The sequence below is a fragment of the Ciconia boyciana genome, chromosome 2 (genome assembly GCF_034638445.1).
Source record: "Ciconia boyciana chromosome 2, ASM3463844v1, whole genome shotgun sequence".
Classification (NCBI taxonomy): Eukaryota; Metazoa; Chordata; class Aves; order Ciconiiformes; family Ciconiidae; genus Ciconia; species Ciconia boyciana.
The window spans coordinates 27,331,066-27,348,757 of record NC_132935.1 but is presented as its reverse complement, the minus strand read 5'-3'; the positions used below and the strand labels follow the sequence as shown (position 1 = coordinate 27,348,757).

General features: G+C 38.6%; 1 protein-coding gene across 15 annotated transcripts in view; it reads right to left on the bottom strand.

Moving 5' to 3' along the window:
* The window catches only part of TRIQK (triple QxxK/R motif containing), a 64,056-nt gene that overhangs the window by 12,262 nt on the left and 34,102 nt on the right, over positions 1 to 17,692 (bottom strand). For all 15 annotated transcript variants that reach the window (XM_072852230.1, XM_072852218.1, XM_072852228.1 and 12 more), the window contains one exon: positions 628 to 713. In XM_072852230.1, coding sequence (XP_072708331.1) covers positions 628 to 713 — 86 coding nt within the window. The remainder of the gene's footprint in view (positions 1 to 627; positions 714 to 17,692) is intronic.

Genomic DNA, 17,692 nt, shown 5'->3' with positions numbered 1-17,692 from the left:
CACAAAATATTCCTAATTGTCCTCCTTGCTCCTATTCACAGCCGTGATCAAATAGTCATTATTATACTTCATACCTGCCTGAAAAAAGGACATTTCCAAAGTAAAGTTCAGTACCTTTCAATGTGTTTTGCTGTTAGTTAAGCCTTCTTTTTCCAAGTCAGAGGCAGTACACAAGGATGTAGATGAGATAATAATCCTGAGAATTTACAATACTTAACAAACCCTGTCTTTAAATTACTCCTGGGTATAGGCTAGGAAGAGGAAGAAGGAAGATGTTTATTGTAATTTTTGTAACTATATGAAATCGTTAAAGCATTTGTTCTGTGTGTAGAGAGGCTCCCTGAAAAGGTCAATTTTCTAAGCGTACAGTACTTTATTGACCTTAAAGTAAGTATGCATCATAACAAGGACACGGACTACTTAAAATCTTTTGGCATTTCAACTATTCTAGTTATTTTAGGGTTAAGTAAAAGCAATCCATCATAAATATTTTAGATTCTGGCATTCCACTTAGACTTTGAAGTGTCATAAACAATATCTCTCAGAAATCAATATTCACAGTACATCTATGGGGAAAAGAAACAACATACACACAAAGGTGGTATAAGCTATCAAATAGATCTCTACCTTTACGCCTAGTGCAGTTTTCTTGGCCTCTGCTTTTAATCTTGTAGCTCTTAACATAGGCCTGGTTTTCTTATAATCTTGTTTTCCTAGAGTAGAAAAGCACATTTAATGAAAATGATGCAAAAAGAAGATAAAGAATGTCTGCAATTATTTCAGTTGAAAAGTCAGATGTATCATTTTGAAAACATCCCACAGTCCAGCACTTTAAGCAGGAGCTACTCTATAAGACAGGGACCCAATCCGCGGAACAACGGTCCTTAACACAGACAATGACAGCAACAAGCAAGAGCTGACAAATCAGTGCAGAACCTATTACTCCAGAGAGACATCAAAATACACATACGGATAGCCATCCACTAGTACATTTATTAAATTGTTCAGTAAGCATCAGACAGCAAATAAGTAGATTAAAGGTGGATGACACTTTTCCCTCACATTTCAATCAAAACTAAATTTTCATTATAATTTTTGTTGGTTAGACATCTCTAATGCATATATAAATGTATAATACAGGACATTATGGTGAGTGTATATGTTTCATCATTCTGAACTGGAACATTATTTGCGAGTAGCAGAACTCAGAGACATGCAAGTCAGTCCAAGTAAGCGCTAATAAAACCATTGCTTCACACCATCTGCTTGTAGAAACATACTACACAAAATCACCTAGAAGTATCTTAGATGCACTTTTTAAAAAAAGTTACGGGGACTATCTCTTGCAGTCACAAAGAGTGCAGCCAAGTGCTTGGTTACTGTGAGCCCATATGAACTGAGTTCAGAGGAGGACATGCAAGTACTTAGAAATGGCATAAATCATTTATCTCAACTTAATAATAAAGCATAAAACACTTGATATCTCTGATATGCCTCAGATTTTTGCTGTCTGAAGGGCCTGTTACTGCTGTACTATTAACCGCAGCTTCTTTAAGTCAACAGAAGTCAAGGTACAGGTAACAGTCACAAAAGGAGAAGGACAAGAGGAATCTGTGAAGAAACTGCTCAGAGGGGTAGAGCCTCAGTACAACTGCTTTGGCTTTTCAAAAAAGTCCTTTCCATTTCTCCCCCCCTAATGCATACATGCCTTTTTAGCCTTTTTGCCTATTTCCAAAGCTGAGCTACAATGCTTAAAGCAGAAATCTTTGGCCATTTTTAACCACTAATTTTACCTAGTTTTACATTTGGCTTTCATCATTGTTACATCCAAATAATTTAACCTTTTCTCTAAAACCATGCCCAGTAGTTTTGTGCATGCAACCCTTCCACTTCCTCAACCAGATGTGGTCTTACATTCATAACCAATAGTGCAAGCTCCTCATTTTATGGTCACCTTCAAAACTGGGATATTATAGTGCAGCGGTGAAATTCTGAAACATGAATTGGAAAATAAAGGTCTTCTCCAGTGATACACTGAATTAATGGAAACACATCTCTACCTTTGTCCACTCTTTCTATTATTCTGCTCATATTCAATACAGAGCTTCTCTCTGTAGCTTATTGTGGATACTGACCTTGCATTATGAATTTGCTTTCATTGTATAATCTCTCCTCAGTCCTAGGGATTATATATTGTGAAGGTCTCTGTATTATCCTTTGGTCAGATATTATTAATAAAAGACCTGAAATAACTTAGAAAATACTCAATGACAAAAGGAAAAAAATAACTGAAACCATGTCTATTGGGGGGGGGGAGCACATATCCAAGGAACCTTCTTAGAGGACAGAGTGAAGAAAAGATGACAGAATGACTACTTATGTCTGATGCTCCAATATATTCATCCAGGCAATGTATCTCATTTGCAGGACAGGACCACTGCAGCATTATTATTCAGAAGTCAATGATACCCGATAATAGGATCCATCAGGACTACAGTAATTTTTTTGAACAGTTAGGGAAAGAATTGCAGGAACCACCAAAATGGCTAAGTCATGAGATGAAGCCAGCCAGAAAGAGAACGTGTTTCTTCTCCCTAAAGAACTGCAGTCTACTTTTGCTATGAAATAGTTAAAGAAATGTCAGAGTTTCCATTATAAATGTCAGGAGTTTATAACTCATAAAAATTCAATCCAGGCCGAATTTGGCATAGATATACCCCAGCCTTGAATTTTTGTGTTTGTTTGTTGGGAGCCAACTTTCAATAAAGCAATGCAGCTTTATTTCTTACTTACTTGAGAACAAACTATAGAAATTTATCCATCTGGGATGGTTTAAGCATGACAAACACCTTCGTTTAGAAGTATATAACAGACAAGGACTAAATTCAATTTCAGTTCTCGTAATTCAGGTTTGCTGCTCTCCCATCTGGGGTAAATAAAGCAGGACAGTCAGAGGTTTCCCTTCCAGTGATGCAATGGCATTAGATAATGAAAACTAGAAAGCTTTGTAAGGCCCATAAGAAACGGGAAAGAAGTTGGCTAGTGAAACCCACCTCCCTTTCTTCCCATTGCCCAATCTCCCTCCTCCTCTCCAAGGCTCAACTGTGAAGGTGACATGAGCAGGGGTAAACATTGCACAGGATACCCAGCCTATGAACTAGATCTATCAGTAGGACCAAGTCTACTCCTAGTAAAGGGAAAGCTTATTGGTGTTCTTTCCCTCGGTTTCAAGCACTCTGGTACTATTTATTCCAGTATCGTGGCATGGCTAAGACTGGATTGTACTTACCTAGAGAATACTTCCAGATTTATATTAAATCTGATATGAACAACTACCCCCCCTATATAACAAATAGGCTATTTTAATAATGACTCTAGAGCTGGTAGTTCCCCAAATCTATGCACCTGCCACTAATTTACCACTCTCCTTGCTAAACGTGATAGCCAAAAGAAAAAAAAAAAAAAATGTTAGGGAAACAGTCCGCGTCCACCAAGTGCAAAAGTTTAAAAAGGGCATCTGTGGAGTCCTTTGTAATGAAAACCAGATTCAGCAATTGTACGAAAAGACTCTTAAAGCATCTGAACTTTCTGAGGCCTTGGGAAAGACATCTGCACTACAGGACTATGAAGAACTATGAAATGCAAAGCCCCTACCACATGAATACTGATCATTACCACCTGGAAAACAAGCAGAAATAAATAATACAGGCTCTTTTGGGTCTGCAAATTCAACCAGTTGGAATACGTATATTCACACTCCCGATGTCTTCTAGTTTTATCTCACTTATCCTTCAGGCTTTGTTGTACATTTATCTGTCAGAGACATCAGCTTAAGCCGTTTCTTCTTCCCAGGAACTGACCATCAAAGCCAGCTAAGATGGACTCAGACAAAGCCCCATTTGTCTGCTTTACCCAATGTCTGTTCAAGACAGACACTGAGTTTTCCCGAGGGAATGTAGGAAGGCAAGGAGAAGCATCCAAAAAGATAGAACTGGAAAATTTCCAGACCAAATTTTGTATTACTTAAGCAAAATCCTTTCCTTTTCTACTTCTCATTATTGTTATCAATTCTTCATCTCACCTCATTTCTCAAACTCCTGTGTCGGCTTAACTTTTTTTATAACTACCCCAATTTCTTTTTCTTTTTTTTTTTTTTTTTTTTTTTTTCAAATTTGCCACTTCTTTCAACTTTTCCCAAGTCCATCACCTTCTTTCAATTTTTAAGGCCAAAGATCTAGTCCACAATAAGGCAACTTTTCTTACTGACTACAGCCATCATCACCCTGCTTGTCTTGCCTCCTGCCAGTCCCTCCCAAGACCATGTGCAAAGATCATCCACCTTTCCATTTCAGTGCCTGAAGTTGCCTCTGCCCTTCGGAAGCTCTCCAGAGCTCACCTTTCATCCCACCGCTTGCTTCCATCCTTGTTGCACAGTTTTTTCTACTCCTTTGCTGGCAGAGTGACCTCAGCAGCAGCTGAACTGAGTTGTGCCCTGTTTACAGATCCTGCTTTGAAAACCTTCCACAGGTAGAAATGAAAGACTATTCTACTAGCTGTAGAATTAGAAAAGGGTGAAGATAAGAGTGAAATATAGGTACTTTTTGAGCTACTAAACACAGCTGTATTGTGAAAAATGCCAAAGTGTCTCCCTCAGACTGAATATTAGGCATTCATACAATATGCAACATGAGTTTGTTTCTCCTCATGTAACTAGTATTAAAAACCTACAGATTTCACAAGAAATTTTGTGATTTATCTCTACTCACAAGGGAAATTGAGATCCCATGTATCTTCTATTCAATAATTTTAATAACAAATTAGAGATGACCTGATGTGGTATATTCAGTATTCTTTTTAACTAAACCTCCAATGACACCATGATTAATGCAAAACTTAAAACTAAATAATACATATGAGCTAGACAAGTTCATTAAGTTCTGGGTCACTCTTTTTTTTTAGTCTACAGAAATACTCTGACATTACCAAGTAGTATGCATAACATCGTACTTTTGCATACGTACCAAGCTCTATTATACGTGTAACTGAGAATGCAACATGCTGAGCACTATATTTAAGAAAACTGACTACATTTAAGATTGCTTTTAAAGATGCTGCCATTTAAGATACAACCTGAACAAATCTATAGAATAACTTCACAAGAAAAAAAATTAGATTCCCAACACTTCTAGATATTTACTCTCTCATTCTAACAATAGCTCACTACTGGAACTGAATAACAGACTAAAGACTACCTCTCTGCTTTTCAATTCATCAGGGTTTAGCAGAAACAGGACTGCATCTCTGGCCTTTGTTGATGCTGCTGTCCAATCTTATTATCATATGAATATCTAGTTATTGTTTTATAAATGTTCACATTTCGGGAGCTCCCTGCTTTCTTTTCTCTCAGTAGACTTTACAATATCCACCTTCATTATCATCATGTGGCAGCATTGCTCTTTGCCTGCATTTGCTACTTTAAAAATTAATGCACCGCTATTTTCTGAATACTGTACTGCATAAGCTGCTTATGAGTACATTATGCTATCAAGCAAGCACATGCAGAAAAGCTTCCTAAACTGTTATTCTTTCAATGAAAATACAGCTGGTTCTGCTTCAAAGGCACTTCTTTTCACCTGCAAATGGACTTGCTCCTACACTTATTCCTCAATTCATTGTCTTTTATTTGTGTCTGCAAATCTTTAATTGCCTTTAATTAGAAAAAAGTAAATTCAGTGCTTTAATCTTGCAAATACATTCAATCATAATTCTGTCTGGGATGAATACCAAGTTCTATTCACTGACTGATCTTTATAACAAAGGTATATAAATTTATTGTCCGTTTATATAGACCACACCAATTAAGCCACAATGGAAAAGCAAATAGATAAGAGTCAAAATATTTGAAATGAGAAATGTGCAATCTAAATTTAATTACTCAGACAAATTATTTGAAGATGAGTTATTTACAGCATGCCAAAAAACCTGACAGATAGTAAAAATTTGCTAATCAACATTACAGATTTAAAATTCCTTTCAACACTTTCACTATAATTCATAACAACCAACAAACTGCTGTCCTGAATCTTTCTGTGCTGGTATTATAGTCATAATCAAAACATTAGTAAAACATTTTCCATACAGTAGCAATCCATTTCATATGTTAAAGTATTGTTTAAGTCGTAACAAAACTACAATTACTGGGTAAATTTCAGTTACCAGTAGTAGTTTAACTAAAGTATATTAATATAACTGATGCTGAAACCTATACTAAACTGTATACATAGCTAGTTAGAAACTAGAGATAGACTGTGACAAGCTTTGCTGTCAAACTGGAAGTGTGAAATCACACACCTAGTTAAGCTGAAATCAATGTTCTTATTATGATTATTGATCTGAATTAGCGAAGGTTCCAGGAACCTTCCCACAAAATCCTACCGAACAAACACAGAAGAAGAAAACGGTCCTCTGGTCTTTTCAGGGTTTCCACAGTCTGACTTCAAGAATCCCTCCTTTTCCCCGCTGCAACAGGCAGGAGGGAAAAGTTAGATCTTGCTGGCAGGGGCAAAGGTCCAAGACGGAGGCAGGCTCAGTCACACTATCCTCCACAACCTCCTTACATGCAAGACATAGAAGGTCACAGCCATTGCACCTGACTTCAGTTTTAGGTGATTGCTTGTTTAGGTCTCTCTTTACTTCCAATAGAGAGACTTCTCCAAAGAGTGAGTGACAGCAGTCTAGGACAGCCTAAAGTGCTCCCTGGCAGCGCGTATTTTACTGTCAACAACAACAGAGAGAGCCTAGAGTTGTTCAGCACCCAAGTCAGGCAGGTTGGTTTCACCTCTAAGGTTAAGCAGATGAATTGAGCCAAGGAAACTAGATCTAAAGGACAAGTGGAGAAGGAAAATCCGTTTCCTACATGATTTTATCTGGACTTTTGGGACATTTGTGGACATGGCCAAATTACCCTTGAAGTAATTATCTTAAGTATTATTAGCACTATAGAGAGAACATCACAGAGCCATGAAGGGACTGTAAAATGCATCTAAAATCACAGCTTAGCTGGTGGTTCCCAGTGAATTCCACCCTTGCTCAGCTATGCCGTGGTGGTTCCCAAGCCAATTAGCTACGTCTGTACTAGAGAGCCACTGTTGTGAAGATGTGCTGTAATTATCACACTGCTTCTTCAGAATCGTTCCTGTGTGCCAGCCATGGTCCCTGGCGCTTTAAGCTACAGACTCACAGGACAGTTTAGGTTAGAAGGGATTTCTGAAGGTCATCTGGCCCAATCCTCCACTCACAACAGAGACAACTTCTAAACTGGATCCAGCTTGAAAGTCAGCTCCAGTTGCTCAGGGAGCTAGTCTAGCTGAGCTTGTCTAGCTGAGTTTTGAGTATTTCCCAAGGTGGAGATTCCACAACCTCTCTGAGCAACCTTTTCCAACATTTGACCATCCTTCTGGTAAAAACATTTTTCTCCCACCTAATTGGAATTTCCATGTTCTAACTTGCCTCTTGTCCTACCATTGTGCACCTTTGAGAAAAGTTAGGCTTCACCCTGTCTGTAGCCTCCTGCTAAATATTTGTAGACAGCGATAACATCTCAGCTGAGCCTTCTCTTAGAGCTGAACAAACCAGCTCTCTCGGCCTGTCCTTGTACATCTTGTGTTCCAGATAGTCATCTTGGCCCTTCACTGGACTCACTCTAGTATGTCCATGTCCTCCTCCTAGTTTTCTTGAAGATGGGCATGGCATTTGCCTTTTCCCAGTCATCAGGGAACATTCCTGGGAACCACCTAAATGGCTGACAACTCAGGGAGAATTTGGCCATAAAATCACATTGTCTGAAATACCTTAATGTAACTATAGTAATGTAATAGTAATGTAACTGAAGTGCACCAAAGGAATTCAGTAGGGTCTATAAACAGCAAGTCAATGGACTAAAAAGTTCAAATCAGTTTGTACTTTCAACAATTCCATAACTTTACACTAGTTTGTTTTTTAATAGGAGGGAATATAAGTATATTTTTTTCCTACATGCCCTGGGACTCCTCAAAACTGGGCTCTATCATCTCATACACAGTAGCAGAATTTTTCTTTAAGTGCCTCTATTAATGCCAGCAAGTTAGGTGTCTGGCATGGGGAAAGAAGTGTTTTCTCAAGTGCTCTGCAACATCACCCAGATCCATAAAGGTACCTAGGCATCTAGCTTCTAAGGTGCATGTACAGAAGTACATGATTAAATATCTTTTAGGGATTTTAAACCAGTCATTGTATATTAATTGAGTAACAAAATTTCAATCCAGTGAAACTCTACTCACACACGACACATCTTAAACATGCATGCCTCATCCATACACTATAACTCTAAAACTGGAAATAACTATTTATTTAGGACGTTAGAGGAACCTCAGAAAAACAAAATTCCAAAGGAATTTCAGGCCTAACCTCAGTTAAATCAGACAGCAAATCACAAATCAGTAACAGGGTTATAATCTACGTTTGAGAATCAGCACCAGAACTCTAGTTCATGTCTACAGAAACAAGACCAAGTTCTCAAGTATTTACTATTGGGTTTTGTGCTCTTAGTGTCAGATGTATTCAATGACCATTCTTTTCCCGAGAAGCAGAAGTAAGATTTTCTTATTTTTAATTGCTGTGATTCCAAATGGAGTTTTTGGAGTCTTAGGTTAACAGAAACATTTTGGTATGTCTTATACGTACTCAAGAGTATGTCTGTACTCAGAAAAGGCATGAAAACCCCCCACAGCCTCTCTCTTTTTTATTCAGGTTTAATGGCAGCTCAAATCACTGACCATTTTTCAATCTTGAGAGACAGAACAGCTTGACACTAATAATACATTTGCAAAGGACACATCATCATTTAACACAACATTAAGTACACAGGGACAACTTTTTACCGTAGACACTATGTGCTTTGAGCTGAGGGTTGACATTTAATGCTACAAAGATAATCCAACCAGTCATTCATGAGGGGTAAATTAATTTTCAAGCAACTATATTTCAGCTTTAAGCCAACAAGAAGGATGCATTAAAATGAATAAGTTCCTTTTATGCTGCATGCAAGATTAAAAAAATCCCAAAATATAAAGCATCCTTAAGTATACCAAAATACACTCATTTAATTATTGCTATCTTTCCCTGATCCCAAAACAGAAGTCTGGTAATATTTGTTAAATATAATATTCTGACTGGAAACAGAATCCTTTAGAAAACCCTTCAGAATTTGCTATGTGTTGTCATGAAAAGCAGCATTTCATTAAAGAAATGCTTTACATTTAAAATTTGTATTAGACATACATTGATTATGAGTAATTAAGAACATATTTAAATTAGCACCTTTTCTGATACTTCTTTTAAGGAGTATTTTAAAAATCCATAAAAGCAATTAAGAAAAGAAATTGAGAAAACTGGTTATCAATAATGTACAAAACAAAAAATAACATTAACACTTTAAATCAGCTAATTAGTCAGGTAATTTCATTGTTTTCAATACCTGTAGAATATACTCAATTAACTGCAAGACCATAATAAAAGATCTGAAGAACAGCACTAAAAATATTGATGCTTACTAGATACTATTTGATGGGTGGTCCTTTTTCACGGCTTTCCATGCTAAATCATCTTTTACAATCTTTGCTCAAGCCCAACAGGTGCACGCCTACAGCCATTAAAAAGTAATAGCTCCATGTAAAAGGAGTATCTTCAACACGCATGATGGCAGTTCTTCCATTAACCTTTCCAACAGTCTCCTTAACATTTCCTACTCAAATAGACAACTATGAAAACATTAAATACCTTTCTTAAAAATAAATTAACACAATTAATTTGAAACAGATCACTGGGTGGGTGTTTCGCTCTTTTCTTCTCCACCTTCATAATATATACATGCATTAATGTGCACAGGTCAGTTTGAGCACGTTTTTATTACTTTGCTACAGAACATCTACTAGCAGCTGCACTTTCATATAAACAACCATGTTTTAGTATAAATTGTGAAAATGAGAAAAGCAAAACAAAAATACTACTGCTTAGGAGTGAAGTACGCACCATTAACACAATTAAAAGCCATATTTTTATGAAACATTTGATTAGATGATTTTTGGACTACAGAAACTATCGTACTATTTCTTTGATGATGAGAGATATGAAAAAGGCAGCATAACATGTGGTAAGAGGGATACACAGCACACAAAGAGTCTTTCTGCCTTTCTGAGACAGACTGCACCCAGCTCCAATTTGACTTATGCTGATTTTATTAACTTTGTTGGCTCCAAATAGAGGAAAATGTGATATACTCTGAAATAAGTGGAAACAGACTTATGGTCAGAGCTGTCTAGGAAGACGGAGGTAGCATGCAGCACCATCGTTCCAGAGCTGTGCAAGTCCTAAGCGTGCTCTTCTGGTCTTTGCCATCTCTGTCCCTAGAGGCCTCAGACTTTTTTTAATATATCCCGTTTGAAGGTGTACTTGCAGCTCACTTAATAGGGGAAAAAGCTGAACAGGAGGGAGTCTGCCAGATAGAAGCTAAGTAGCAAAGACAAGAGAAAGAGAGATGATTACATTGTTGTCACAGATACTGACCTGCAGGACAGATCCAGCAACCATGTTCCACACACAATCACAGAAAAACAGGTCCTTAAATATGGAGATGGCACAGCCTCACTAGCTTTCTCCTGGTGCTTCACTAGGTTTATCATAAAAAGTTTCCTCATGTCTGATATCTAACTCAAATCTCCCATACGGAATTCTTATCACGTTACTTTTTGTCTCATCCACCACAGACTTGGAGGACAGTTGATTTATTCCTTTCTTCTTTGCATAAGGCTTTTATATATTTAATGACTGCCATTACATCTCTCAAGTCTTGTGCTCTCCAGATTGAACCAGTCCTTCAGTCCAGTTCTTCAGTCTTTGTCTTCTGGGCTCCTCTTGCTCTCCTATGGACTTTTTTTCTGATCTTTGTAAAAAATTGAACACAGCACTTCATCTGAGGCCTTACTGGTATCTTTTATATATATACTTTCCTTACACATTCAATCACAGCCTGCCTGTGACTCTGCTCACTGTTACAAATCCTTTCTCCAAAATTATTGCCTAAGCATTTCTTACCCATATTCAGTCCGTAGGTTGATTATTTATACCAAAGTTAAGAATCCTGCCCTTTTCCTTGTTGGATTCTATTCTGTTTTTCCAAGCCATTTCATCGATTTCTCAAATTTAGTTTGAATTTTAATCTTAAACTCATATCTCTTTACTGTCGTGGTTTAGCCCCAGCCAGCAACTAAGCCCCACACAGCCGCTCACTCACTCCCCCCTGGTGGGATGGGGGAGAGAATCAGAAGAGGAAAAGTGAGAAAACTGGAGGGTTGAGATAAAGACAGTTTAATAGGTAAAGCAAAAGCCACACACGCAAGCAAAGCAAAGCAAGGAATTCATTCACTCCTTCCCATGGGCAGGCAGGTGTTCAGCCATCTCCAGGAAAGCAGGGCTCCATCACGCATAACAGTTACTTGGGAAGACAAACGCCATCACTCCAAATGTCCCCCCCTTCCTTCTTCTTCCCCAGCTGTATATACTGAGTATGACGTCATGTGGTATGGAATAGCCCTTTGGCCAGTTTGGATCAACTATCCTGGCTGTGTCCCCTCCCAGCTTCTTCTGCACCTGGCAGAGCACGGGAAGCTGAAAAGTCCTTGACCAGTGCAGCAACAACTAAAACATCTCTGTATTATCAACACTGTTTTCAGCACAAATCGAAAACATAGCCCCATACCAGCCACTATAAAGAAAATTAACTCTATCTCAGCTGACACCAGGACATTTACTGCCTCCCATACTGGTATAATTCACAAACTAAACTCATCATCCCACTTGCAATTAAAATATTGGGTCCAGGACAGACCACTATGGACCCCTCATTACACCTTTATCAAACAGACAATAAACCATTAATAACTACCGAGAACAGCTTCCATACCAATTTGATACCCATCTTGCAGTAGCTTCATATACATGCATCTCTAGTTTGTTTACCAGAATACATTGTCAAAAAGCCTTGACAAGGCTTGACAACATGGCACCTCTTCCTCTTCCCCATCGATAAGGTTTGCTGCTCTGTCAGAGAAGAAAATTGATTTGATTTGACAAATCATGTTGGCTGTTGCTTACCTCCTTGTTGTACTGTAGGTGCATACAAGACACTGTCTGTCCCTGTCCTGAAGAGCTTACTGTGAAGGATGAGGAAGCTGCATTCAATAATTTATGAATATTATATGTCCCATCTGTTTGCTTGTTATTGTGATGTTGGCTTTATAATTACTAGAGGTTAGCTCCAATAAAAGCTAGCCTGTGCTTAGGCAGGAAGGTAGAAAAATACTACTAATAGTTCTCCACTGAGAGCACTTAAAGACAATACAGGAAAATATAGAGACTGATGACCAGGTCATCCAATTCAGTTGCCCACAATAAAGCATAACTATGTAACAGATGTTCCACAAAACATCTTCTCTATTCTTCTTATCCCCGCAACTACGTAGCCAGAAATTGCTCCCATTGTCTTACATAAATTTTTTTTGACCTTAAACAGAACAGGAGCAACTGAGGTCACAGGAGAAGTCAAAGATTCCCTACTGGGGTATTTTTTTAGGAAAAAAACCCCACACATGTAAGTGATTATAAGGCCATGATAAACAGGAAAGCAATACCCCCTTCCCTCTTTCCCCACTGAAGAAAACCCCTTCAACAGCCCTAGCCTGTCTGAACCAGCAAGAAACTCTTCCAGACCACATCTCTGGCAGTAAGTTTAACCTCTTGAGCACGTGAACAGGACCAAACCAACCACTGCCTGAAAAATGTTTTCAATACCAGTAATTTTAAATTTACTCCCAATTACTGTGGTGTATATCATGCTACCGCCAGACATCACCACTGAGTCATTCACAACAGTGGCTGCTGAATAAGCACCACAACATCAACGAGTACTGTAATAATAATATTAAACTTTCTGGATAAAGTGTCAGTGGTGTTTCAGGAGAGGAGGATCTCTCTCCCTCTGCTGTAGTTAACCCCACACTACCTGATGTATCCAATGTTATTAGGTGACCGGGGCCTGTCCCTGGAGGATGTCAGACCTCCCCAACCAAACCTGACCAGCTGTTCTGCTGTGGGACTTTGCTTAGAGGAGGGATGGGGACAGCTAGGCCAGGAAGGGAAGGACACAACCTGTCATCCACAGCTTCCTTTCCCTAGCTGGAACAGCAAGGTCTTGGGGGTGGCACAGAAAACCTGAGCAACTCGGGGAACAGACGAGGCCATATGAAACAGAGTACAGCACTTCCACTGCAGATACCACATTGTATCCATTTCTAACAGTTTCACAGTTTTCTGTTCTCACACACAATAGGACAGCAGTATTCGAATGGTATTAGTACGTCACCCAGCATTAAATCATATATCCAATTTTATGAAAAACAAAAAAAGCCTTGTGGCAAACAAAGAACATTGACGAAGTTGCATGATGAGCCAGGGACAGAGCCTCAGAGACAGTGCAGCTCAGGACAAGCTGGGGTCACTTCCCTCTAACGCCTGCCTTGTTGAGCCGAAATCCCTTTTAGCGTTAGCCTGTGTCCTTGCTGCCAAGATTAAAAATGTTCTTTGCTTCAGATTGACTCACTGTTCAGAATGACTGACCGCCACCGGTCACAACTTGCTAAAGAAAAGCTTCCCAAGTCTGAACCAAACGAAGTCTGGACTGGAGCTAGAACTTGTGGGTAACGGACTAAATTTACGGATTTAGTCCAAGCATGGGATTCATGGCATTCACCTAGGAGCAGAGAAGCTGCAAGAGCTGAGAGGGACACCCTATGAACAGTCACAGCCACATTGCACCCCAAGGACAGTCTAAAAAGGGAGAGAGTGCGGGAAGGAACAAAAGACATCTGGGTGAAGAGACTTGCATGAGGTCAGGCACCAGAAGAATGGCACAACCGTGATCCTGAATGCCTTAACTCCTGATCCAGTGTCTTATCCAGTGGATAATGCTTTTCTCAGAACTGCAAATAAATTGGATGCTGTCTGCCAAGATGCAGTAATTCCTGACTAGTAAGTCATATCATTCTGGACCAGCTGTATATTACAAGACCATCCCAAAATACAAGTTGTAATTTATTAGTTCTGCCTAAGTAAAAGGTTTCCAGCAATACTGTCAGCATTTGCAGTTCTCACTTCAATGAAGCATATTGCGAAGGATGCTTTGTCAGACCTATATATCACTGTCACTCCAGGAGTCAATGCACTGACAGTCTTAGCAGAGGTGGATGTTACAGGATACTGTGAAAGTGATTATGTAAGATGGAAAATCAGGTTTTTGGAGTCTCACTCCAGCAATGCAGAAATCAGAGGCTTTTAATGGAATTAGCGGAGAAGGGAACATCTCTTGTACACATCAACATTATCCCTCAGGATCCTAAAATTACTTGTGAGGAATAATCTCTCCAACTCACTCATAATTTTAGCACTCCTAAGAACTATGTATCTTCAGTTCACCCATAATTTAAACTTCTTTCCTTCAACAGAAACACCACCTGACAGGTCTTAACTAAAAGTGAATGACAGCAATAGCAGCTTACTTAAAAATGTAAAGGAAATGCATATTTATGAGCACCCAGAGTAATGGTTTATGGAACTCAGAACTAAAGGTGTAATAATGTCTTGAAGGCATATTAGGAGACACAATTTTACCTTCAAAAGCCAAACTGTGCTACAGCGAGGGATGAGATCTGTGTTTGTGTTAAGATAATAGGATAGAGGAGCCTGGCTAACTTTAAAATTTATCTTTATTTTTCCAGACATACTACTCCATCCTTTTCTTTTCCCTTTCTGAAGGCTCAAAGAAAAGGAACTACGTGTGTATGCAGTGTATTAAAACATGTAAAATGATGGCATCTTACTCCTGACTTCAGGACGGGACTTGCTGCTTTACAGGTGAATGTCTGGTATCATTCACAAATACTGCAATCTTCAATATATAATGAAGAATAGCTAAGCTTTACTTCACATCTTCTCTTTAGGTATATAAATTTGTCAAGTAACTTAAATGCTGTACTTTTCCAATCACTTTGCCATTAGAGTGATGATAATGGGTTTGTCTGAGACCTTTTGATTTTATTTTGGCATTTGCACCAGCATCAGTGCTCTGTTGATGTTTTAATGAATAAAGTCTGTTTCAGTAATAGTCTTACTTTGAACATGACTATATTATAAACAATTTATATAGCTAAAGACATGTATTAGGGCAACTTACTCAAAGAAACAAGGATTGCTCCCACCATCATTTTTTTCTAAACTTTATTCCACAGAATGATCTTTTAAGTACACTGCCTTTTGTAGGAAATCTGCAAAAGCTGGAGAGACTGCTGAGGAAAATAGTCTACCACCTGGAAAACTATTTGATTAGAGCAGATAAAGCATGGAGCTGTTTTCTATTCCTGAATCTTCCATAAAATTACTGCATGACCTTGGGAAATCTCTTTTTCCTTGCAAGACTTCGGTACTCAGAGATCGTGATCTAATGGTGTAATAGAAGTGAACAACACTCACGAGTGTTATCTATTAGAGATGATTCTCTGATGGCCTATATTAATTTCTTTTTAAAGATTTTAAAATTACATTTACAAATATAATGAGAAACAGTTGAAAAAAAGTACCTGAAAAAGTAACCAAATCTGCTGCTGACCCTTAAAGTCAATTTCTTATTCATTAAAAATGCACGTTAAATATTTATAAACCCATGCACAAAGCAATTTCAGTTTTTGGAATTAAAAGCATACAAAATTAAACTGAATTAAACAGAAAACTAACTTTTAGCTATGCCTGTTTCCTCACAAACTGTTTCTATGGGCACTGCTCTGATCACAAAGGTCCTATGCAATCCCCCACCCACCTCTGTCTTCCCTTGCTGAAGAAGCCCCTCTGTGTAGAGTCACCTAGTGTGGTCTAGCACGCGATCCAGGACACAGAACTTCAGCCATGCACCATTAGGTGACCAGTGACTTGGTCCTGGTACAAGTGTATCTCTGGCGGGAAAGTCCGGATGTGCAGCATCAGCAGAGAAAGTCCCTCACCTCCCATGGTGGTGGGCTCCCAACAGACAGGACAGGCATTGCTCAGGACAGATGAGAGAGGTTACTTGTAAACTACCTGAACAGTTCTCTATTAACATTTCTCACTCTGATTGATTCTGTTCTTTAAACATACCAGAAAGGACACATTTATTATACATAGCATGCAGAGTGAAAAACAGTCAATGCATTTCTTTTTCAGAGTCATTTTTCAGTTCCTCACAACCTTGTCTCACATTCAAGGCGTATTGTTTTTCTGAATGTCTCATTTCATAGCTAGCTATAGAAACACAGAACAAACCAAAGCCACACACCCTCCCTATGGCCTGTTTTTCAACAGTTCACTTCCTCAGAAGAGACACAACTTCACTTTCAGTAACAACGCAGTCCTTGTGACAGACATACTTTTCCTAGATGCAAGAAAAAGCCAGTGGATCTGATTATGTCAAGTTCTAAGAACTTAGCAAAGCAATTTTGCATATGCAGAATAGAGGACACTAAATTATTAAAACAAAATTACTGCAACTAACATTTAAGTGAAACATGCATGAAATGAAGATTCACATTGAGTTACTACTTAGTTCTTTCGGTGCAAAATCTAAAGGTGTGGCAGAAATACAATGCTAATTTAATGCTGATGTCCTAATCAGTAATTTTTTTTTCTTATAATAAAAGGGCTACAGAGTGTGGCAAAAGGTTTCACTGACAGTTCACTCCGCGGTGTTCTACTGCTTTATTTTTTTATTGTTTTTCTCCACAGAAATATTACAGGAAAAATCTTTAGGCACCCAGCTGTATTTTTAATACAGATACGAATACTAGCAAGTTCAAAGGCAGGCATCGAAAAGTCAAGGAATAAATATAAAATTGTCTGCTCCTAACATATATACCAGAATACATAATTTTATGAATTTTTATCACTTCATGATAATGTATGCTGCTCAGAAGCCCCTTCCTCTTTCAGTAGCTAAGTAAATATGGATGATAAGACTCATTGATCAAGTTGTATGAAGTGCAGTAAATGAGGCAAGGGACCAATGGAAGATGACAAATGCAATTATGGTTAGGGTAGTAGATGAGGACCAGAATATCTTTTCCTCTCTCAGCCACATGTTTTGGGTATGACCTTGGACAAGACATTCACGTTTTGATTCATCAAATGTGCAAGCACTCCTAGATAACAGTCTCCCTTCTTTTGGGTTAGGAAAAGTGCAGAGATTTTATGAGGTAAAACATGGCAATAGTCTTACCTCATTCTTCTCTGAGGCCAGCATCCCATGCCACGATCAAATAGCAGCCTTAGTCGATACGTCCCTGTGATATGTTAGTGACCAATAGTCACATAAATACATATGCCTTGATCACTTTCTACTCCAGGTGTTGACCCAACTATAACCCACTGCAGCCAATATATCAACCTATTCCAAGATTTACTGGGAACAAAGCACTTTCAATGTCCCCCATACTCGTGTGCACTTCCAAGATCCGAGCAATTTTATACCGAAGATTTCAGTAATGCTTAGTGCTGCACACCCACATGAATTTCTTCCAAA